The sequence below is a fragment of the Microtus pennsylvanicus genome, chromosome 10 (assembly GCF_037038515.1).
Source record: "Microtus pennsylvanicus isolate mMicPen1 chromosome 10, mMicPen1.hap1, whole genome shotgun sequence".
In the NCBI taxonomy this organism is placed as follows: domain Eukaryota; kingdom Metazoa; phylum Chordata; class Mammalia; order Rodentia; family Cricetidae; genus Microtus; species Microtus pennsylvanicus.
This window is the reverse complement of record NC_134588.1, coordinates 78,243,077-78,268,289: the sequence shown is the minus strand read 5'-3', so window position 1 is coordinate 78,268,289 and position 25,213 is coordinate 78,243,077. Positions and strand designations below refer to the sequence as shown.

At 42.3% G+C, this 25,213-nt stretch overlaps 1 protein-coding gene across 2 annotated transcripts in view; it reads left to right on the top strand.

Annotated features, from left to right (window-relative positions):
* Grid1 (glutamate ionotropic receptor delta type subunit 1) overlaps positions 1 to 25,213 on the top strand; it is a 759,372-nt gene that overhangs the window by 719,742 nt on the left and 14,417 nt on the right. For both annotated transcript variants that reach the window (XM_075988693.1, XM_075988692.1), the window contains exon 14: positions 21,520 to 21,686. In XM_075988693.1, the coding sequence (XP_075844808.1) occupies positions 21,520 to 21,686 (167 nt within the window). The remainder of the gene's footprint in view (positions 1 to 21,519; positions 21,687 to 25,213) is intronic.

Genomic DNA, 25,213 nt, shown 5'->3' with positions numbered 1-25,213 from the left:
TTTTGGTTTTGAAAAGACCATAGGCACAGAACAGGGATTTCATTACTGAGCAAGTGAGGCTGGAGTCATCCTGGAATAGTTTTATTGGGCACACACATTTTGCAGTCCACATGTCTCTGTGCTTTTCTGTTTTGTAGAGAAAAGTATAAGACTGCAAGGGAAAACTGTCAAGCAGGAAATTAAACACGCAGAAAGATAATGGAATTCAGAGAGGCAGAAAAGGAAGCTGAACTCGGGGTGAACTACGCCCATTTGTATCTTGACTAAACGTCCAGTTCCCTTGTAGCCGGATGAAGGTGATGATCTTTTCCCTGCTTCACAACTGCTGTCTTCTGAACCCCTTCTCCTGCTCCTAGGCTTCAGTCTCCCAAGTTCTAGAGGCCTCAGCAACTAAAGGTTCCTGAGCCCCCTTTCCCAGCTTTAACTGTGTGGTGTACCCAAACTCCACATGCACAGTCATCCCTAGTCTGTGGCTGTATTAAAATAAGTGATTTTAATAGCAAATATATAGATTTATACATACACACAACACACACTTATGCTTATAATTCACATATAGCATTTAACCATTAAGAAAAATGCTAAAAAAAAAAGGAATGAAGGAAGGAAGGAGGGAGGGAGGGAGGGAGGGAGGGAGGGAGGGAGGGAAGGAGAGAAGGAGAGAAGGAAGGAAGAAAGAAAATGCTAAGGCCAGTGAGATGGCTCAGTAGATAAAAATCACTTGGTGTGCCAGCTTAAAGACTTGGGTTAGATCTCCGCAGACTGTGCAGAAAGGAGAGATGAGTTCTGAGCGTTGTTTTCTGTGCATATGCCCTCACCCGTGTGGTGCCCAGACTCACACATCACACATGCACAAATAATAAAATAAATTTTTGAAAAGTTAAACTGAGCCAAAAAATAAAACTAAAACAAGCAGAATAAGCCAAATTTAATCCTTTTTAGCACTATTGAAATCTGAATCCAGGAATTTTTATTTTAATCTTTTGTATATTTCTACTAAATATTTACACATTTATTATGTTATAAAATGTATTTTTGATTTACTGTTGTAAAGCTTAGTCACGTAGTGTCTAACACTTTGTTAATTAGGTATATGGAAATTTACCTAAAATTTCCCTTTTTGGTTCTCATTTGAATAAACTCTACTTTTTTGCACATATAAATATTGTAAGAAACATTTTCATGCGTAATGTTTTTTTCAACAGTTACTAGATTTATTTCTGTAGGTCTAATTTTCAAAAGCAAAGTCATAGTATAGAAAAAAAGGTATGAATGTTTAAAATGTCTTAGCAAAATAATGCTGAGTGTTGCCAAAAGCAGAGGTTGAGTGAATTATAGACAATCTTATTTGAGGGATTTTTTTTAAAAATTCATAAGTGTGTAAGTCCCCTCAGATTTGGAATGGCAGCACTCTGAGGGTTGAAGCAACAGAATTTGGGAGTCCCAGGCCAGCCTGGGCTGCACTGTGGGACTCTGTCACAAAAAAACAAAACAAAACAAGCAAACAAACAAAAAACAGGAACAAGAGCAGAGCATCCACTAAAAAAAATTCAGATTTCATTATCTTCTTTCCCATTAGATCCTTGTGATTTATATTTAGAGAAAATAATTTTTTACTTTTTATCACATTTTATTTATTTCGGAGTGTCTGTATGTGTATGTGTGTGTATACAAAAGTCACGTAGAGGTCAGAGGACAACTTGCAGAAATCTGTTCTCTCCTTCAACCATGTTGGTCCTGGGGAATGAAATTCAGATGCTCAGCCTTGGCAGCAAGCTCCTTGATCCCCTGAGTCACCTCACTGCTTGTAATCTTTTTGTCTTTGTGTACGTTCATACGTATGCATATGTTCATGTGTTTTCCCCTGATTTTATTTATTATTCTTGGAACCGCACTGTTATCAAAACCATTTTCTGTTACATACATTTACCTCCCTGGACAAGATTAGGCTTTGCCATCATAAACTGTGGTGCACAAACTGGGGCTCATTGGAGGTCATTTCCCGAGATGATGGTTAAAAGTCTACAGTTCTTCAAGGATGACAAACGATACACAGGATGCACATACAAGCCTGTCTTAGTTGGCGCTCCTGTTGTTGTGATAAAACACCATGACCAGAAGCAACTTATGGACACAATGGTTTATTTTGGTAAACAATTCAGGTAATATTTCATCACTGAGGGAATTTGGGGCAGGAACCTGGAGGTAGGAACTGATCCTGAGGCCAAGGAAGAGTGCTGTTTACCTCATGGCTTTCTTTGCCTCTTTTCTTAGCCCAGAAGTGCTACTGCTCACAATGGACTGGCCCCTTCCACATCAATCATCCATCAAGAAAATGCTCTAAAGACTTGCCTATAGGTCAATCTTATGTATGCATTTTCTTGATTAAGAGAGTTATACTTCCCAGATAAATCTACTTTGTGTCAAATTAACATTAAAATGAGCCAGCATGAAGCCTCTTCTCCAGATACATATTCTGTGATACTGTTTAAAGTGTTTGGTATCTTTGTCCATTTATTTATTAGTTGACTCGTTTCCTAGTGGTGAGATTAATTAATATGTAAAAGTGGATATTATGCATTCAGACTAACACCAAGAATCAATGTAAGGCCAAATGGAAGGTATAGGTTTGATTTGGAACCAGATATTATTGTCTCCTTCCTATTTTAGTCAGTGACTTCCGGTCCTTCCTTGGGTCCCCAGGCCATGTTGGGACAACATGGAGATTCGTCCTCTGACTAACATTAGAGAGGCCTAGAATGGACAGGAAGTGAGGTGGCTCTCCAGGGACTTCCTGACAGGCTGAGTCTGTAACCTGCCCAGTGCTTAAACTTAGTTCTACTTCAGTCCCACACCCTCAGCCTGAGACTCTTAGAAGCGTAGTCAGAACAATGCCTCAGTTTCTGCCTGCCACTGACATGACTCTTGTTACCAGAGTCCGAGTGGTCCGCTTCCCAAAGAACCTAACACTGTGGTTTTTTTTTTTTTTTTTTTTGACTGCCAGGCTGAGGGCTGGCTGCCTCCCAAGCTTTAGTGGAAGCACCCACTCTTCCGGCCCCTCCCTCTTACTGCACTGTGCGCCCAAGAGCGGAGCCTCCTGAGATATCATCCACTCCCCAGTGCCTTGTCTGGCACAGACCTCAGGACTCAGCTGCTCTCCAGTGAGGCTCCTTTTTATGCTGTTGTCTGTGCCCAGGAATGACCTAAGGGAAGGTGGATAGCACAGGAACTTTTGAAATTACGCATGCTTTTAAAAAGCACACAAACTAAACGTTCAGTGAGTGAGAAGCGGAAGTGCGTAGGCACAGTCAGGGACATTTCTGTCTTCCGCGTGAATGAGCAGGGTAGCTGGGGTACCAACAGAAGGATAGCAAGGAGGGCTGCGATGGTCAAGAGAGGGCCGAAGTCCTCTGCCCTGGACCTAGTGAAGCTTGCTCTCTCTCTCTCTCTCTCTGAAGCTCTTTAACATACAACTGGCTGATTTGGCCCCTGTATGACCCCTTACTGCTTAATTCTGTTTGATGGCGATTGGTTTGGGATAATACAGTCCAAAGATCAAGGGAAGCCCCCTCCGAGTCTCCCTTATTAAATTACTTTGCTTTGGGTTTTGAGCATTGCCAAGCAAATCTCGTTATGAATTCTTCAATTACTTTCTTTTGCAATTTTTATAATTTGGTAGGGTTAGCTCAAACCAATATCCATGCCATCATGCTAACTTTGATTATTTTCAAACTCCTCATTAGAGGAGGTAGGAGGATGTTGACTCCCCTTCAATCTGATTTTATTTTACAGATTTCCTCTGCTCTGTAATTTGCTTTGTACTCAAGCCTGATGTGCTTCCCCTTAGTGCTGGCTGTAAATGTGGAAATAGTCCATCCTATTTGTTCCACTGAATATTATTGCTTTGGGTTTTATGACTTAAGTTTTTGCATTTTGAAGGGAATCGTTTTGTTATTTGATTACATAAAAATCAAGGAGCAGTAGCTGATGAAAACAATTTTGATTTATTGCGTCAGCTAGCTTGTTGGCCATTTTTGCTAAGCTTATTTTTATCTCCATTTTCTTGCCATAATGTTGTTTGTCCAGGAGCAAAAAGAGAGAAAAGGAGGGCAATAATACTTCCAAAGAAAAGGGCGTAAGTGGCACTGGGCTGATATACCTCATCTTCACAGGGGCACTAGGCGCCGTATTTGCACTGTTCACATTTTGCAAGTGCAAAATGCCAAACTCAGTAGAATTTCATTTATCAATAAAATTATTGAACTCATTCCACCATCCTGTATTTTGTTAATATCACCATCAACCATCTCAGAAGAAACAGCGACTTTACATACAAAATGGGTAGATTTATTAAAGAGTTGGTAATTCTTTACTCTCCAACATCATAGTGGCATTAAGATTTGCTGGCAGCACTATATTTTAAAACTGCAGTGTGTGTGTATATCTGTGTGTGTATGTCTGTGTGTGTCTGTGTGTGTGTGTGTGTGATAGAAAGGATAGTAGGGAGGGCACAAGAGCGTGGAGAAAGAGAGAACAGAAAAACTGAGAGAGTGAATAAATATGAAGGAATGTGAGAGAGGGGTTACTAATTATCAAATTAGGAGGAGCAGCAAGAATAGCAGGTATACCAGAATAAGTGTGTATCTCTCACAGCTGTAGACTCCTTACAAAGCAAAGGACTTGGGCCTCCTCCGTGATGTTCAACTTCTAGACCTCAGTTACATGGAAAAACAATGAACAGAACTTTTTAAGCAGTGTCCAGAGGCCACATTCCTGAGTTTCATACGGAGCCTCCATAAGAATAGTACAGACTTTGACCATGCATCCTAGCCAGATCGACAGTCAGTTACCTGGTGAACTCCCAGCATTCCTTCTCTTGGCAAAGCTGTGGTCCTTCCAGGTAGGGTGTGGGCCTTGTTGAGCTGTGCAGAAGGGGAGATTCTTTATATCTTTGTAGTCAGTTGTAACCTATTTCGCAGCTCTTCAGTGTGCTTAAAGGGCACAGTGCAAGCTGTGTCAATCAAGGCTGACATTTTAGCAAAGGCCATAAAGGAATTCTTAGCTGCAAGTGGGTTAGAGGATAAGGCTCTTGAACCTAAACCCCAGGCATGGTCATCCAGGCCATTGATTGCGAGCACGTGGATTTTACTGTTTCTCTCTCTGCCCAGCATCATCAGGATTGCCGTTCCTGAAAACCTGTGTGACTGGAGAAACATCAAGGGGAGGTTTCTTCTGATGGCCAAACCGCTCTGCCCTCAGGGTATAGTTCTCAGGTCTGATTTGAAGTTTACCTCAATGACGTCAAATGCTCACTTAGAGAAGCAGTGGCATGATACAATGGACAGACTATGATAATTAAGTCACAACAGCTAGGTTTGGTGTTGGCATCTGTCTTTTGCCAGTTATGAGATCTTGGGCAGGTTAATGAACTCTTGAACAAAGAATGAATAACCTGTCTTCCCAGAATTATTGTGGAGATTATAGGTGGTGTGGAGGGCACGTGGGAACTTGTTGAAAATATCACTTCTTGGGCTCTGATCCAGGTCTCATGCATCAGGGACTGGGAGTGAGACAGGGTGGAGCACAGTCTGTGTTTTACCACACCCTCCAGGCGATTCTCATGGCCCTTGTTTTTGACTGTGTGTGTGTATATACATATATATATATATATATATATATATATATATATATGAAATGGTGGTATATTATGAATGTTTTATTAATATTTAATTTATTGTTGAATTTTTGAAAATGGTTCTTAGAAGTTGAGTGTGCCCATTGGTGCTGTCTTTGTAGACGGAACGCTGGGGAAGACTTAAGGATAGAGCAGAGAGAAGGATACTTCTGGAGGGTCAGGTGGTTTATTGCCAGACCACTCTATCAAGACCTAAGCCAACTGTAGGTTTATCCAGCACCAGCTAGACACCATGCTAGTCAAATGGGCATATGCATGGGCCAGGAATTTATTCTCTCTCTCTCTCTCTCTCTCTCTCTCTCTCTCTCTCTCTCTCTCTCTCTCTCTCTTCCTTTCCGTTCCTCCTTTCTTTCTCCTCTCTCTCACTTCTGCCTTTCCCTCTTCCCTCTCTCTCCTGTGTATGTTACTTACATATATGTACATATATGTATATGTACATGAAACATGGAGTATCTTTACAGTTCCATCACAATATTTATGAAATATTTGCATATATGTACCATCTATGTTTTCTAGACTTATATATTCGTTTTATTTTTTCATATATTACATCATAACTACAGTTTCCCTTCCCTCCACTCCTCCCAGCGCCCCCCACACCTCCCTTTTCCCCCAAATCCATTACGTTTATGTAGGATAATAGTAGTTACTTTGAATTTCTTAATATTTATTCTTTGAAAATCATAAACATGTATACAATTCATTTTTAACATTGTTTCTTTTATTATTGAGATTATAATTATATCATTTTCTTCTTCCCTTTCCTCCGTCCAAACCCTCTCTTGTACCCCTCTTTGCTTTTTTTCAAATTCATTTTGTCTGAAGTGCATGGTCTCTTCAGCACTAGGAACTTAGCTGTACTTCTGGAGGGCAACCAAAAGCCTTTGTAGTGGCTTATATTTGTGGCATCTTGGTCAGTGCTGACCAATAACTCAGAAGAAGGCTTCTCAGACCTGGTGGTGTGGTTTTTGATAGATAGTCTTTGGTTCTTCACAGTGCAGATGAGAAAATTTCATTTAATCAGCATATGTACATTTATACATGGATTCGTGTGAACTAAGTGTTTATTTTAGGTAGATGGTTAATAGTATCATTGCTTATGACTTTTCAGACATCCTTATTGTGGTTTGACTCTCTTCCCTCCTATATTTATTTTCCTCTTACCTTTCTAATTAGAGTCTCCGCCCCTCTATTTTCCTGAGCAGATTGCTTTGTAGCCTGCTAGCCCCCGATGGCTCCCCACACCCCTCCCACAGCAGGGGTCATATTTTACTTTCCTAGCTTCTGCAGGCACTTCAGGAAATATACGCAGATCTGAAGAAGAGCTAGCAGCCTCCAGTAAGAGAAAACATGTACCATTGGACTTTTGGGGTCTGGGTTAACGCACTCAATATGATTTCATTTTTCTTTATAGCTAAATAGTATTTTATAGTGTATTGATCTATCATGTTTTCCTTATCCGTTTGTTGTTTAAAACACATTTATGTTGTTTCCCTTTCCTAGCTACTGTTAAAAGAGCAGCAATGAACATGGACACCTGTGGAGGAGGATGTGGCCTTCTTTAGGCATAGGCTAAGGAATGGCATAACTGGGTCATATGGTAGATGTATTTTTAGCTTTCTGAGAATTCTTCATGCTGTTTAAAATGGTGGCCACAACCGTTTACAATTCCACCAACAGGGGATTAAAGTTCTCTTTTCCCTACACCTCCTCTAACATTTGCTGTTGTGTGTTTTATTGATCTTTGGCATTCTGACTAGGGTGAGACAAAAATCCCAAAGTTGTTGTGAGTCACATTTCTATAGTTGCTAGGGATGATGAACATTTTTTAAAGCTGCTTCTTAGCCATTTTTTTTTCTTTTGAGAATTTTCTTTTCATGCCTCATTCCAGTTTTTATTTTATTTTTATTTTTGAAGATTTGTTTTTGACTTATTTGTATATTCTGGATATTAGTCCTCCGTCAGATGGATAGCTGCTAAGGATTCTCCTCCATTCTGTGGCTTCCTCTTTGCATCACTGTTTCTTCAGCTGTGCAGTAGCTCTTTAGTTTTGTGGAGGCCCACTTGTCAGTTGTTGGTTGTCGTTTTTGGGCAGATAGATTCCTATTCAGAAAGGCCAATTCTCCCCCTCTAGAATGCAGGGAACTGCTTGTGTTTTCATCTAGCAGTTCCAGTGTTTCACGTCTTTGATCCATTTGGATGTTGGGGTTTTTTTTTTGTGCAAAGTGTTACAGATCTAATTTTATTCTTTTGCAGAAGAGTTTTCTCAGCATCATTTGTTGAAGTTGTTTCATTTTCTTTAAAGTTTTGACATCTTTGTCAAACATAAAATGCTGATATTATGTTTGAGTCTTTGATTTTGCTCCATTGGTCTACATGTCTGTTTTTGTGCCAGTTCCATATTGTTTCAATTGTATTATTTAGTCATTTATTTTTTTCTGATTTTTTAAAATTATAAACACTTAGAGAAGTACATGTTCTTCATAAGACTGCTTTCAATGTTCCCAGAGGTCTTAACTGTGTTGTATTTTCATTTTGATTTAGGAAACTTTTTATTTCTTTCTTGATTTATTCTTTGACACAGCCATTATTCAGTAGTAAGTTGTTATATCTCTGAGTTTATGTATTTACTGGAAACTTGTTTGCTGTCAATTGTGAGTTTTCTTGCAATGTGGTCAGATAGAATAAAATACAAGTAGTTATTTCAATCCCTTTGCATTCGTAAAGATTTGCTTTGTGTCGCAGCGTGTGGTCTGTTCTGAAAAGCTTCCTCTTGCTGCTTAGGAGAGTATGTGTTCTCTGGTGTCTGGGTGGAAACAGTCTACAGGTATCTGTTAGGTCCGGTTGATATATGATGCTAATTAATCCTGATACTCTTCTCTTTATTTTTGTCAAGATGGACCTGTCTGTTGGAGAGAGTAGGGATTGAAATCAGCTGCTATTAATGGGCTGGTGTTTTCTGTACTTTTAAGTCCAGAGACTTTTTTTTTTAATTAGAAATTGGGGGCAATAGAGTTTGATGCATGTCTGCTCTGTTTAGTATAGATAGCCATGTTTATTCCCTTTATTAGAATGGAGTATCTTTCTACATCTTTTCTGGTTAGTTTTAGTTTGTAGTCCATTTTTTAATCAGAGGGATAAAATACTCTCATCAGATAGTAGGAGAGTTACACCTGCTTGCTTCCTGGTTCCATTTGATCGAAGTACTTTTTTCCATCCTTTTGCTTTAAGGTGGTGCCTATCTTTAAGGCTAGAGTGTATTTATGCAGACAACAGCTAGATGGAATTTGTTTCTTGATCTTTTCAATCAGACAACTTGTTGGCTTTGATTGGAGAATTGAGACCATGAATATTTAAAGTGTGGTACTTAATGTTAATATAGACATGCATGTGTTAATTGCATCATTGTGTTGTTGATTTTTGATACTATTGTGTGTCTTAACCCTTATGAATTTGTATTTCTTTCCATAGTTTCTTGGTTGTACTCACTCCTCTCTTCAGCAGTGACAGTATAAAATTTTAGGTTTTAGGAAAGAAACCATAGGCTCCTCTATGTTGAGGATTTCTGTTACTTCTGCACCAAACCTGCTTCTTCTTCTGGAAATGTGATGAACCTTTTCTTGGTTTATAAACAAACTGTTTCTCTCAAGAAAATCAAAAGGGAATACAGTCCCGGATCAAGTTTGGGAAACAGGTGTTCCTAATAGAATCTTGCTCAGAACCCGACAGTAGAAGAAACTTCAGGAATTCCATGTGGCTCTCCAAGGATTCCAGCATTACAGGTTTGACAGTGCTGAGAGAAAAACCACTCTCAGTACAAATCCTGGGAGAAATTCAGTCTCTGACAACAGTAGGTTCTCTGACTTTTAGGAACAATCTTTTCTAGACCTCAGTTTTCTTGATGGAACATGGACAGTTTGTATCATGGGATTTCATCCTAACTTTGCAATAGGAGACTGAATGGGGATGAACTAGGCTGAGAACCTTCTTAGAATAAGATGCCTGACGTGATTTTTATTTAAGGTTTCTTTCAGTACCATTGATCTCTCTAATCTGTGATCTTTCTTTCTCCACTTAGAGCCCAAGTACAAGGATGCAATGTTCCCCCTTTTTCTAAGTCTTCTTTTTTTTATTTTTTTTATTGAGAAAAAAAATCTCTGCCTCCTCCCAGCCTCCCACTCCTCCCCCCATCCTTTCCCTGTCCCCCCACTCCTCTCCTTCTCCCCCCACTCCTCTCCCTGTCCCCCCACTCTTCTCCCCCTCCCTCTCAAGTCTGAAGAGCAGTCAGGGTTCCCTGCCCTGTGGAAAGTCCAAAGTCCTCCCCACTCCATCCTGGTCTAGGAGGGTGAACATCCAAACTGGCTAGGCTCCCACGAAGCCAGAACATGAAGTAGGATCAAAACCCAGTGCCATTGTCCTTGGCATCTCAGCAGCCCTCATTGTCTGCCATATTCAGAGAGTCCAGTTTTATCCCCTGCTTTTTCAGTCACAGTCCAGCTGGCCTTGGTGAGCTCCCAATAGATCTGCCCCACTGTCTCTGTGGGTGGGTGCACCCCTCTTGGTCCTGACTTCCTTGCTCATCTTCTCCCTCCTTCTGTTCCTCATTGGGACTTTGGGAGCTCAGTCCAGTACTCCAGTGTGGGTCTCTGTCTCTATCTCCATCCATCGCCAGATGAAGGTTCTATGGTGATATGCAAAATATTCATCAGTATGGCTATAGGATAGGATCATTTCAGCTTCCCTATCTTCAGCTGCCTCAGGAACTAACTGGGGACCTCAGATCAAAACTTGATTGATTGATTGATATAGTTAAATCTCATAAGTTCTCCATCAGGGTTGAGGCTGCTGGCCTCCAGAAGATACTTTGAGAACCAGTGTCTATAACATGGACTTGGTGGATGCTGAAGCTGAGGAAGACCTGAAAGGCCATCTGGGCTTCCGCATTTCATAAATTGGTAATGAGTTAGTAATTGGATTGAGACTGTAACCCGGTCTAGCAGTCTTTCTAATTTACCAGGCTGATGCTGGAGGACAATATCAAGTGTTATTTATCCCAGGGCAATTGTGTTTTAATCAAGACCCAAACTTAATGCTATGATGTTGGCAACGATTATCATGATCATGAGGATAATGTCTTAACATTCAATCCAGTTCCTTTAATACATCAGGCACTTTTTATGTTGATTTCATCTGTGACAGGGATGTGAGGGGACTGTGCTATCCTTGCCTTCTGTGTGAGATCAACAGCTCTAAGAGCTCACATGGCTTGTCGGGAGTCCTAAAGAAAGGTGCTGCCGGCAGTGTCCAAATCCTTTCACCAATACCTACGCTGTGTTTTTAAAGGAAGAACTGAAGATCCTAGAAAAAAGTTATAGGCTCCTAAAGATCATATAATAGAAAAGGAATCGCTGTCCTTCATTGAGATGCACAGTCACCTGCTCCTCTCTCGACCATGTGTGCCCCTTAATGTGGATGGTGCTACTCAGGACGCATGAATACTTGCACAGGAAGGGCAACCATTGGCAGAAATCCTACTGCTGATCAGCAGGAGCTCCTTTCTATGGTTAAAGCAGTTGGACAGGTCCACCCATTCTATTCTGTGGACTAAGAAGTGGGCAGGCTCAGTCTGACCACCAAGACGCAATTACAAGGCGATATCCTGCTAGTACTCATGGCCATACACTGAGGATAGCTTCTGCATTGTGGGTTTTTGGTTGTGAGGTCACTTTGTCAAGCTCCACCCTGTTCACTCTGGTATGAAGACAGAACAAGCTGAATAGACCTTCTAGATGCTTTCAGGCAACAGATTTTATGGCAGGTGTGTAGAGCCCAGCAGTGACCTCCCTCCCTCCCTCCCTTCCTCTCCCTCCTTCCCTCCCTCCCTCCCTCCCACTGAGCCTGTTCTGGTCTTTCCATTTTGCTGGTTCTGGGTCTGAGTCAGATAAAGGTCTTTGTCTTTTTTTAAAATATTTATTCATTAAAAATTTCCACCTCCTCCTCCCTCCCCCTCCCTCTCCAGTCCTAAGAGAAGCCCTGCCCTGTGGGAAGTCCAAGGCCCTCCCACCTCCATCCAGGTCTAAGAAGGTGTGCATCCAAACAGACTAGGCTCCCAAAAAGCCAGTACATGCAGTAGAATCAAAACCCAATGCCATTATTGTTGGCTTCTCAGTCAGCCCTTATTGTCAGCCACATTCAGAGAGTCCGGTTTGATCACATGCTCGTTCAGTCCCAGTCCAGCTGGCCTTGGTGAGCTCCCATTAGATCAGTCCCACCATCTCCATGGGTGGATGCACCCCTTACGGTCCTGACTTCTTTAGATAGCACACTCATAGATACCTGCATCCTTAGATACCTGCATCCTTAGAAACCTGCTACTTCCCTAGTTGGGTTTTGTGAGCAGCCTTCTATTATTTTATGTTTTCATGTCATTTGAAATGACTTCTTCTTTATTCTGAAAGATCAGAAAGAAAGGATCCTGTTTCCAGAAGAAAGAGAATGTCCTTGCACCTTTCATGATTCTCTAGTGATTGGCTGCCCAAATACTCACTGCTACCTCTATGAGAATTTTGATGCTCATAATCTCACTTCTTTTCTTCTTCCTCATACACACACATTCATATTTACATATGTAAACATATGCAGAGTTACATTTCTGCACATATCATTTGTACACCCACACAATTCTTATTTGCATATGTACTTACATACTTTTATACATTTAAGTGGCTCGCACACATACACACACAAAGTCATGCATATACCCATTAGTGGATTTTTTCAGCAATCAGAGGACCAAGGAATGCCACAGTTACACCTTGCAACAGACCTTTCTCAGAGATACTTATTGGGGAAGGGGAGTGCAAAGGGCCACCTTTGAGTGGATTTGAGGAGTGGGTGTATGCTGCCGCAGGCTTTAAAAAGGTCCATGACTTATGGCAACAGTGGAAATGTGTTGCATTCAGCAGCTGGTGATGACGTGGCTGCTAGCACTTTGTCACTGAAAATGGGTTCGGGAAGCATCTGGTTCTGGAATGCAGATAGTTCTCAGTTTACCAACAATACCCATACACATTCATATACACAGGCATTTCCACACACATAACAACATACATATTCACCCATTTCCCCACATTTACATACATCCATACTTAAGCAATTCTCATAATACACTCACATGGACATACATTCTGACACATATTCCTATATTACACACCCCTACACATGCATTGCCATATACATACAAACTTTTATATACCGTCATACGTCCCCCTCACTAAAACATGTACACACACAATTTTTACACACTTGAATACACACATTATCACACATGCTCCACATGCACATGCAGAATCATAAAATGTGTCTTGCTGACGTGGTGAAGGTGGCAGATGACTGAGAGGTTGAGAGTGGGAAGAAAATTTTTTTCAATCCCAGCTGACAAATGTCTTCTAAGCCCAGTTAGAGTTTAACAAAGGGGGGAAAAAAGCAGAGAAGGTGTTGAGCCCCCACTGTGTCCCAGGCACAGTATTCTGCACTCTGGAATAGAACGTGATGGCAGGTCTCTTAAAAATCAATCAGTTCTTGAGAATGTAGGTTCGCTTCTGAGATGGAGGCAACAGGAGGACCTTCATCTACCACCATTCTCTACATAGAGCTCAAGATATAAGACTGAATTCCTAAAAATTACCCTCTTAGACATCTGCAATCACAAAAGAAAGCCTTGCTGCACTCCAGAAGCATGGGAAGCAGAAAGAAAAAACCTTAAATATTCTTCCATAATGGCGTGACTCGGAGATGGCCATTGTTAGGACTTGGTAGTTGATTCAACTCTTCATAAATATGATCCTTTGACATAATCACTGAAAAGAGATGTCATTTGTAGTAACAACCGTTCTTCACTACATGTTCTGTTATTAGTTGTAACTTATTTAGCAAAGCCCTAAGCATATCATGTATATTGAAGTATTTAATTCTCATCCAAGCTCTGTCCATTTTATATCCAGTGGAACCAAGGCCCAGGGGTGTTAATCAATTTTATCTCTATGCACACAGCTGGCAAGAAATGCACCTGGGATTCAAACCATACAATGAGACTCTGAAGCTTCTGCTAATTCATTACCTAAGGCTCCATCTTTTATTTTTTTTTAATTTTTTTTGCCCTATACACTTTTCTCAGCAATCAGTGCTCTTTAAAAGCAATATATAGAAGAAAGATAATATTTCATACTGTAATGCTATCATTTGCCTACCCAATTTTCAAACATTGGGCTTTTAGCTTCCAATTTCTTCTTAGTTTAACATGTTGCTCTGATTTTTTTTTTTGCACAAACATACTTTCAGCATCCAAGTAATTCTATAGTTTGAATCCAAAGGGGTGAGCTGCTGCATATGCAGATTTGAAAAGCATGCAATTCTCCTCACCAAATCGCCATTCCAGAAATATCATGCCAGCCCACGCTCCAATAACAGCAAGCTATAAAATTGTCCTTTTCTCTGCAGATGGTCTTTGGGTTTTCCTGGTGCCTCTTGTGATTTGGCACAGTGTGTAATGTAGGTATAGCAGCAGCCAGGGTTCAGGCTGTGCCTGGCAATGCATTTTCATTGTATGAATATGACTGTAAGAGCTAAGTCTTTAGATACTCAAAAGGCCAAGCTCTGCCTAAAGAGAGAGTCATGAAAAGGCAGGGACAATGTTCCATGGGTGGCTTAAGCAAATGAACATGCATCAGCTATCCAAAGAATACCTAGGAATAACACCTACCTGTGTCCTTCCTTCCACTAGAATGGCAGAAGTTCCATGAAGCATCTTTGCCTGCAAAGCTGAAGAAATACATGCGCAGTCATCCACATGTGGGCTCTAACCAGCATCCTCCCCTGGGAATTGGTCCAAGGGCCAATTTGATGTATTCTTTGTATTTTAACAAATAAAGCTTGCCTGAAGATCAGAGTGCAGAACTAAGCCACTAGAGGCCAGGCACTGGTGGCACACACCTTTAATCCCAGGACTTGGGGGACAGATGGATCTCTGTTAATTCAAGGCTATCCTGGGCTACACAAAATTGATCCAGTTTGAAAGAGAAACAGAACTCACACAAAGATGATCCCAGCACTTGGGATCACACACCTTTAATACCAGTACTCAGGAGGTGGAGACAGGAGTGATATGGCTGGGTGGAAAGAGGAATATAAGGCAGGAGGAGACAGTCTGAGAACAGGATTGCCCCTTTGGTTTGAGCATTGGTAGAGGTAAGAACTCTCTAGAGACTGGGCAGTCTGCTTCTCTGATCTTTCATGTAAGCTTTATTGGTTAAAACACAAATAAAATGCCACTACACATAGACCTGGGGAATCTTTTCCTTAATCTCCCTTTTATGAGTTCAAGCAGGGCAGAGAAAGCAAAGGTGTCTTTGAAGATAGCTGGAACCCATGGTGGTCTGGCTCCATGGTTCATTTATTTGGAATAAGATGCTTTCTTTTCCAGAGCCCTGGTCATGTCATCTGGAAAAGGAACGTGAGACTCTACTCTTGAGAATAATTCTGTGGCTGAGAGATATTAGACTTCTAAGTCGTGAAACCTAGTAACTTGTCCCCGACACTGCAGATGCCCAGCTCCTTCAACACCTCTTTCCAGGGGCCTTTGTAAATGATGCTGGCAGCACCAACATTCTTGCTGGATTGGCAGAGCATCACGGTGTCACTCACTCTTCTCCACACATTTAGGATGGAATAGAAGAACACAATGGGGTTCTTAACTCAAAGGCTGATGGCCCTGAAGGTTGGCTCTCTGAGTGAGCTCCAGGAAGGATGGAAGCAATGGAGCAACACATGGCAATGCAATCTCATTTTATTACCAGTGTGGTACAGGAGAGAGCGAGTGAGTCACCATGCTGCAGCTCACTTGTGGCTGTGTCCATGATGCCTGGCCTTCCTCAATATTATTGGCTGATTTTATTTTGAAAAAATGTTAGAAAGAATGCGTTTAAGCTGGGGCCAGGCAACCTCTTGTCTCTGTTCTCAGCTTTAGCCTTCGTGGACCCCAGAGAGGAAGCTGGGATCTATTTGCAAAGAAAGTTCAGAGGAGAGAAACCATGAGTCTTCCACTTGCCATTGCTTTGTATTCTGGTAATGGAGTCCCACATGCCCGTGACTTTACTGACTTTATTGATTGGCAGAGATATTCGGCTTCCTCTCCCTAACATCCTCACCTATGTGTTTTTCATGCTTGAGCCAATTATTGTTATTTTGTTCTAATTAATTAATTAGTTAATCAGTGTTGTATTTTGGGAAGGAGAAGTAAAAATAGCAAGTACAATATTTAGAAGCAGGCTAAGATTAGAGGAAAATATTCCCAAGAGCTTTAGGGTTGTGTGTATAGCTTTTCTTTATCTTTGAAGTTAGCATGTGTTGCACTGATCTCATATGCATGAACCATCATTTATTAACTTATTTCCCTGACACTGAAGAGTTAAAATAGTCACATGTTTGTTTTAGTGCCAGTTCTGAATACTGAGTTACTTTTTAGGTTAAATTCCAATTTGCCAGGATAAAAAATACAATGACGTTAAATGTCCACATTATATAATGCTGCATTACTTTCCAAAGTGCTATCATTTTCTGGTGCTAGTAACCATGAAAGATAATCCCGTTTTTGCAATAATTCCACTGATATTGGTCATTATTAATTAAAAATCATACTGTAGAGCCGTTTGAATTGTATTTCAAGGCAATATTAATGTTGCCATCTCGTCTTTAAAAAAAATCTATTGATACCTTCTCCAGCATCTTAAAGAAGCTTAGACTTGTGTCCCAGGACCCCAGAGCTAACCCTAAGGAGCTTTCCGGGGTCACAAGAAACTGGGGAACTGGCTATGTGTGTCCATCTAAGCTGTGCGTAGAGGCAGGGGCTAGAAGAACATTAAGACTGCATGGACAGCCTTTGTCTGCCGCCCAGCTTTTCAGTAACTGAATGATACATGTAAATCTGCGATTAAAAATTCAGAATACATTTGATAATACAAATGGACTGCCAGATAAAGGTAATTCAATCCAGTGAAAGGACGAAATAAGTGGTTTGGATTGGTGTTGTTTTAATAGTAGAACAAAAGGCTGTAGTATCACTTTGATCGTTTAGGCATTATGAAGTAATGTCAACACTCTCTTTCTAAGCCACCCACAGCCTGTCATGCCTGTTGCACACGCTGCCTTCCCTAACTCACCACAGCCTCCTGGGAAGCAGGAAAAGGACCATACTGAAAGACACAGGCAAAAGGAAGTAAAAATAGGAAGTTGTAAAAATAGTGAATTCAAAGATCCATTGGGGCATTTAGGGTTGGGACTCTGGGATAATGCCGGGAGGTAGCTTGGTTCATCTTCTATGTGAATGTTGCCTAGCTGAAAACAGGCTACATTCCTATTTCTCTTCAGTCTTCTCAAGAGTCTAAAACTATCTCTTATTGAAAGAAGTCACTGTACATAAGTAATTAACACTGTATCCTAGAGTGAAAGCTTTCTGATTTGAGCTCCAGGCATGGAGAATGGAGAAAGAGTGTAGATATATTGTCCTAAAGTAACAGGGGTAAGCTGAATGAGGGAGCAGAGTGGGAAGAAACACTGGCTTGGATTATAAATTACCTTCACACTGCTGTGGACCATAGTGTCTGACTCAGGCACCTTAAGGAGGGACACTATTTTAGCTCTTGGTTTCAGAGGACTTGGTTCAGTGAGCTGGGGAAGAATGCCAGACCTCTGCTCATTAGTATAGGCATGTGGCATTGGCCCTTCACATCGCCGTGAGCCAGGATGTGAAGAGTGAGGCAGGAGGCAGTGCCTGGGTAAGGCTTTCTGCTGGTAACTTAAGCATCCATCAGGACCCCACTTTGCAAAAGTTCCAAAGTATCCAAAAATAGCCTCACTAGCTAAGAAATAAATGTCTAAAACACATGCCAGTGGGGGATATTTTACAGTCAAACCAAACACTCAGAGAGAGAGAGAGAGAGAGAGAGAGAGAGAGAGAGAGAGAGAGAGAGAGAGAGACAGAAGAGAGAAGAGAGAGAGAGAGAGAGAGAGAGAGAGAGAGAGAGAGAGAGAGAGAGAGAGAGAGAGAGGAGGTTGTGACAGGGGGACAGGAGAAAGAGAAGAGTCTTGGCTCTTCTGGAGTTCAGAAACTTAAAACAGTAGGTGTCTCCCATTATGGTCAAGCCAACCTTGTATACACGCAGTATCAAATAAGGAGGTAGATTCATAGTTATTAGGATGTGTGTAGAAAATATATTCCGACTCTACAGGAACTACATCCTGGACTTTTTAAATCAAAGGAGGAAATCATTCTACAAAGATCAATGGCAGTGGGTTTTTGATCCTACTGCACGTACTGGCTTTATGGGAGCCTAGGCGGTTTGGATGCTACCTTACTAGACCTGGATGGAGGTGGGTGGTCCTTGGACTTCCCGCTGGGCAGGGAACCCTGATAGCTCTATGGGCTGACAAGGGAGGGGAACTTGATTGGGGGAGGGGGAGTGAAATGGGAGGAGGTGGCAGAGAAGAGACAGAAATCTTTAATAAATAAATAAACAGGGAAAAAAAGAGTGGGGCTTGCACGAAGGCTACAGAGCTATGATTGGTATGAATGCCTTGACATGCGTACATGTATAAGTATGGATGTGTGTGTTCAGCAGCTAGACTTTATCACAAGGTATCTTTTTCAATTGCTCTCCATATTACTTTTAAGCGAATCTCTTTCACCGAGACCTGGAACTCACCAATGGGGCTAGACACGCTGGTCAGCAAGGAATGAGGAACCCTGTCTCTATTTCCCTAGCTGTGGGATCGTAGGCTCATGATGTTGTCTTCAGCATTTTCCACGAGAGCTAGGGATCTGAACTCAGGTCCTCATGCTTGCACAGCCAACGTTTTACTGGCCGACTCATCTCTCCAGCCCTTTTGACATTTTTCAGTTATATCTGAAATGTTCACAGTGCACAGTTGCATTGATGATGGTATGATGATCTCATACAGCCTTGGTGATATGCCAGAAAGATTATGGAGACATCTGCACACAAAAAGTTCTTCTTACGGGGAGATTTCGCTACTACATTTTACTCGGCATGAGATTGAAGGAGTGTGCCGTGGAATTCTGGGGGTACTGAGGAAACGGGATTTTTTTTTTAGCTAAAATTATGTTAAAAATATGTTGTACAGAGAGATCCAGACTCTGGCCTACCCCTTTGCAGTTGGGTCCTGTTACACAGACTTTTATTAGTCCCTATGCTGTGGTACTGTCATGTAAATCAGAAATCTAACGGCATGTTTCCTCGAACAAATAAGAAAGACCCTGACTAATTTAGTCCGTGTTTTCAAATAGGGACATTGAGTTTCTGGGATCACTCATCTGCTCAAGAAGGCAACCACTTACTTGTGGAGAAAAGCCTTAGTGTGTCGCATGGAGTGGAGGCAGGGGCATTGCCATCATGTTTTCAGATGCTGTGCCCTGCCCGGCTTAGTCCAACAGGGCTGTAAATGCAGGCTTTTCCCACAGATATGCTTGCCTTTCTGTGAGTCTACACACTTCATGCTCATGAATTTGTGGCCCGAAGAATTCCAGATGCCCCCTCGGAATGCCCACAGGGGCTTTTCTAGAGTCAGTTTCCAGTTGGCCTGAGCCAGCTTCTTTCTTTCTTTCTTTTTTATCTTGAAATATCACTTGAGAGTTAGAAAGGAGGCTGATCTTAATTCTTCCTTCAACATGACATGCCCTTTGGAAATCGTACAAATAGCCGTGTTCTGATTGTCATGTTGAATTGCGAGCATGGATGTGAAATGTTTCCTAGTCTAACTAAAACCAAATATTAGGTCATAAGTCAACATTTTGTGGATCAACTTGGTACTAAAAGGTTGAAAATTTATATCTTTTCATAGAAAAACTTGTTTGCCAATGGAAAAAATTTACAAAGTCTGTTATCTTCCCTTGTGGAGGGAGAGAGATGTGTGCAGTTTTGCAACCTGGGTCAAAGTCTTTTAAGACTTCTGGGATTGGATTGACCAAGGAATGAGGCCTTGGTGTGATATTTGAATTGCTTCCCCTGGAGAAAGGTAATAGGTGGCATAGGTGTGTGTCGTTTCTTACAAGATTGTGTGAAAGGCTGCAGGAAGCCAATTCCTGACCCAAGAGGTCACATTCTACCCACAAATATTTGTGATGGAAAGAATCTGATGGGAAATCAGACATCTTAGGTCATGGGCATTTAGGGTCTTGAAAAAAAGAAATATCCTGGTAAGTGTGATATTGTATTCTTGTAATCCTACTACTTTGGAAGTTGAGAAAGAATGATCATGGGTTCAAGACCCATATGAGCTATATAATAAGATATTTTCTCAATACCTAAACTCCTCCACCTGAAAGAAGAAGAAAAATAGAAAGCAGTAGAAGACTGATTTTTGCCTCAGCATCCATATACTTCTTGAAGAAGCTTAGGGGAAATGAAAAGCCAACAAAAGCAGAAACTGGAACAATGCTCTGGACAGTGCCAAGAAGCCTACAGCTTGCCAGCTTGGTTTAATTTTGTTTGTGGTGCTCCAGCCCCATTACCAATCCTATACCTATGCTTTATAACATCCGGTGTGAGCCACAGTGGGGGGGCGACAGGGCAAGAAGCATCTGTGTGCTCCACAGAGAATGGAAACTAGGCACTTTGATACACTGAGAATGTATGCAGTATTTTAAGAAAGCCAAGCGACAAAGTCTCCTTTGAAGAAGAAAAGCTGTTCACAGTCTTTCTGGGTGCCCAAATTCTAGTCAAAGTTAGAATCACAGCTCAAGATAGAACTGAGTATCTGCTGTGGAAGGGTTTGAGGGGTAGGACTTCAGCTGTGGATGCAGATAGATCCCCAATAATCTACAACCATCACACTGTTTGAAAGTACTGATGCATGGAGCCTCCTGTGTATGAGTGATGCACATGTGCACACACAGCACAGCACAGCACAGATATATGTGAGCATGCTGGACAGTTTTCCATCCCTACGATCCCAACACTCTGGAGACTAGAGCAGGAAGATCAAATTTAAAGCCAGCCTAGGAAACGTAGTAAAATCCTGTTCCAACTTCCCGCTCCCACCAACAAAAACGGAGAAGACATGCATGTGTGTGTGTGTGTGTGTGTGTGTGTGTGTGTTGCGTGTGAATGCATGCATTTGTGCATATGCTTATCCTCACGTAAATGCAGATAAAGGCAAGTGGCAGAAGGATTGCATGTTACTGTAACCATCAGGGGCCTGTCCTTAATGGGTTCCTACCATTCATGGCAAACCCCTAACATGTTCTCTTGCTTGCTATTCCATCATGACTACCCAGGGCCACTGAACCCATACTCATGTTCATGGTAAGCAGGACTTAGTAGTTGGGTTCTTAATAAAAGTCAGTGGACAAGATTTATAACAGTTCTCAAACATCTGTATTCTCCAGGGAAAAGATTCTTTCCCACCCCTGTGGTGCTATCATGTGCCCCCAACAGTTCTGCTTTGAAAACCTTAGGCTGCTGAGCTTTACTCCCTGTACTCCCAAGGGGTAACTGTCATGTGTGCGAAGTGGGTCACTGTAACCCACCTCCCACTCTTCCACGCTGCCTGCTCCGTGAACATGCTACGGTGAATGATATCGACTGGTATTGTGTTCACAATCCACAGGAAATGCCAGGAGAGTTTTTTGTGGAGTCTGAATGGGACCACTTAGAGGGGCCCCTCAAACTCAAACATTGTGATGTCCCACTGCTTCAAACTCTTGTGGCCAAATAGCTCTGCTGGACTTCATGGTGATTTGGGTCTTTCAGGCCAAGAAGGGGAACTACGCGTTTCTGTGGGATGTGGCCGTGGTGGAGTATGCAGCCCTGACAGATGACGACTGCTCCGTGACTGTCATCGGCAACAGCATCAGCAGCAAGGGCTACGGGATTGCCCTGCAGCATGGCAGCCCCTACAGGGACCTCTTCTCCCAGAGGTAGGCACAGTCATCGAGACAATTCCAGCATCCTTGGGACCTTGGCAGCTGGGATGGAAGGATAACCTCCTGTTACGACGTAAGAGCCAGAATAATTCATTAGTCCTCACATCTTCCTCAGCACCTCAACTCTTCCTTTTGGGCCTTGCATAGGTACTGGGATAAAAAACAGGAAGTTCATGCTCCTTTTCAAGGGAGGCAATACCGTGGGTGGCACTATGATGTGGGTAGGTGATACCAGTGCAGAGTCCAATGGGGTATTGGGGGTGGGAAGGCGCAGAAAAGGGCATCTCATAGGTCCCAGAAGGACTTCTCGGAGGTAGTGAGAGCAGAGAGGCACAGAGGAGTCAAAGGAGTCGCACGGATAAATAAATTCCAAGTAGGATCTAGGAGACCTAGAAATCTCTTTTTAAAGTGTGTCTTCAAAGTGTGAGTCGTCCGTGTGGAGATGCAAAGGTGAGAGTCAGAGAAGCAGATGTCTGTCTCCATGTGTGCCACGTGTGACCTGATGGGGCCTGGTGACTTGCATCCAATTTCTTGGCTGAAGGAGATGCTGCTGTCTACTGGGGCAAGATCTATACCTGGCCCTTTGTTTGTGACAGGAGGAAGGACGACCTCTTGTTTCCTGTATTCCCCACTCTCTCCACATCAAAACATAGGCTTCTGGGTTTCTATGCCACCTTCTTAGAGTTAATTAATTCTGATTTATGCTCATTAATATTAGAGAAACTTGAGAGCGTTTTAGAGAAAGAGGCCGTGGGGCTAAGGAGACAGGAAATGTTCAGCCTTGGGGAACTGAATGGGTGGCTCCATCAGAAACCAATGTAGCATGTCTACTCTGTGTTTATGTTTCATCTCCCATGTGGTTGCTAGTATGAGTTTGTCCCTTGAGCCTGCTTAGCTCTAGACTCTTGGGCATGATGAAGTTATTAAGAGCTCTTCTCTTTTTTTCCCCCTACACTGGTTTTTGTCATAGTAGTTCCTATGGTCTGGATGATCCAACTTTAAGCAGGAAGGTAGAACCGAAAGATACAGGTAAATTCAATGGCTGTTTTTAGTAGCCAGTTTACCAGCAGACGCTCTATGTTGTCTCTAAAGAGGTCTAGCCTTGGACCCTCAGATTGCATATATCTGTGATGGGGTATCCCACTGATGGAAGGAATTAGATAGCAGTCACTGAGAATGTTCTAGGGAAAGGCTCTGCCCATCATAACCAACAAGAGGTGGCAGAAACATTATCAGAGACAAGTCCATTCAGTTAGGGGTAGCCCCTAGTTGCCTGATCAACAGATGAATTCTAACGTCCTTGTGTTATCCACTTGAAGAATAACCAGATGGATACAGTAGAATTGTTGAAGATCATCTCTTTTCCACTCTAACTCAGGGCGAAAGGGAGAGAGTTCTGGGCCTTATACTTGCAGCTCTCCTGAGCTCTGATGTGGGGCCATGTTACTGTTGAATCTGAAAATCCTACTGCCTGTCCTATCCTGGAATTCTCCATTGGATCCTCCTGCTCATGATCAGTAAGCCTCGGCTCCACCCGAGAAGGCCGAGAAGGAGGTTTTGCAACCTATCTAGTCAGTAGCATGCTTGCAAAATTTGGTGGAGGGGTAGGAGCAGTTAAGTGAGGCTTCAGGCTCTCTGCAGAACTTCATCAAGCACGTGTTAGGTCCCTTGCTCCGCCTTCTGGAGTGGAGCTGTGAAAACAGAGAAATATTTCTCAGTTGCTGAAACTCAAGGTATGGCTTCTCTTTGGAATTCAGAACACAACGGCATTTCTGAGGAATACGCGTGTGTGTTTTTTTAGATGGGGGGTTCAAGGTGATTGCACAGACCATCAGTCTGCAAACACCACTCACTGTAGAGCAGATGGTAAGGGGACCCATAAGGCCAATATTGCAGCAACACCCAAACAATGAGTCTCAAGACAGTGCTCGTGGATGTATGGGACCTGTTAGTGGGAAGTTGGAGGCCCATGAGCTAGCTCTGCTCAGTTTTCGTCTGTAAATCTGCAGAAATGAGTCAATATACTATCGGTATGTTGGAGAAAGAAGAGAGGGGATGCTAGTTAGGAAGCTTGGATCTCTACTGTGTTGTCAAATGGTCAGCACAGCAATGAGGTTGGGAATGTCAGTGGAAAATCCTCCAGATGGAGAAGACAGACATGAAGCAGGGAAGTGGAATTGGTCCCCTCCACTGCCAATAGCCTTGCTGCATGCGAAGGTAAGCAGAACTCCTCCTGTCAGGATCTACCCACAGAACGCTGTAATTGCTGGGCCCTGCCCCCATACTACTGAGTAAAAAGCCCAATCTCTGGACTTGAAATCCCACCAATCTCCACCCTGGAAAGTTTCACCCTGAAAAGTCCCACCCCCCAAGAAACACTATATAAATCCTTCCATCTGTTCAGCTCTCTGCTGTTTCTCACCCGAGCAAAGGCAGCCACCCTTCTGATTTTTCCTTCCCAATAAATCTCTTGTGTGAGATTTGTTGTGTGGTGTGACTTTGTGGTATTCTTTGACTCCCAACTGCCAGGATACCTTTCTATCTAAGCTGCAATGCTTACAGCAGAAGTAGTTAGATGTTCTTTACATGACTTCATAGGTTAGTAGACCACAACCAGCATGGGATTGGGGCTGGGCACCAGAGAGGAAGCTAGCTGTGATACAGGTCTATACAGATCTTTTTTTCTGCATGACTATGGAGTCCTTATGAAAGTCTCTATTGGGACCCTCTGGCCTCTCTTTCCCATTACAGTAGTCACAAAAACATAAGTGAAATGTCCAGACTTGTTATTCTTCTTTTAAGAAAAATTTACCCTTCATAGTTTCGTCAGAAGATGATGGGTTCCAAGGACTGTGCTGACCTCCTACAATATTGTTATATGTCTCCATAGCACAGCTTCCCCATGAGCTGGTAGCCTCCCTCCTTCCAACAGACAGGTATTTGCCCTTCAGGGGAATTCTCCAGTCATTATTTCTAACTCTCTGCTATCAGCGGGTCTAGAAGAGGCTCAAGTCCAGTGTAAACTGCCTTCAGCTTGAATGTGCCTCAGAGAAATGAAGGGAGCTAATCAGGGGGCCACACACCATGTCATTTGAGTGTGGGTCTACACTCTATAACTAGCAGATTCCAGGCTTATCTGGAATTTTTGTGGTCACCTTTCCCTTCATACTAGGAGTCAAGCTATTTGTTTGCCTTGGAAGAGGCTAGGCTGTAGACGTAAGTATATGTGGTATGGCGGTTACGTGCTAAAACAGTTTTGCAGACCACAGCATGCAGAGTGGGCATTCAATAAGTGTTTAGCAACGTAATAGCCATTTATTGAGCACCTACTGTGTCGCAGGCTCCACAACTATTGAATAAAGCAAAGTACCTGCAATTATATCTGTCTGGAAAATAGAGCAACTGGCTTCAGGAAATGGCTATTATCGCTCTGGTTCCTCATAAGAAGGAGTATAGATTGTTATAGTGCACATTAGTTTAGCCTCGTTCTTGAAGGCACTCTGTGCACATGGCTTGTTTGT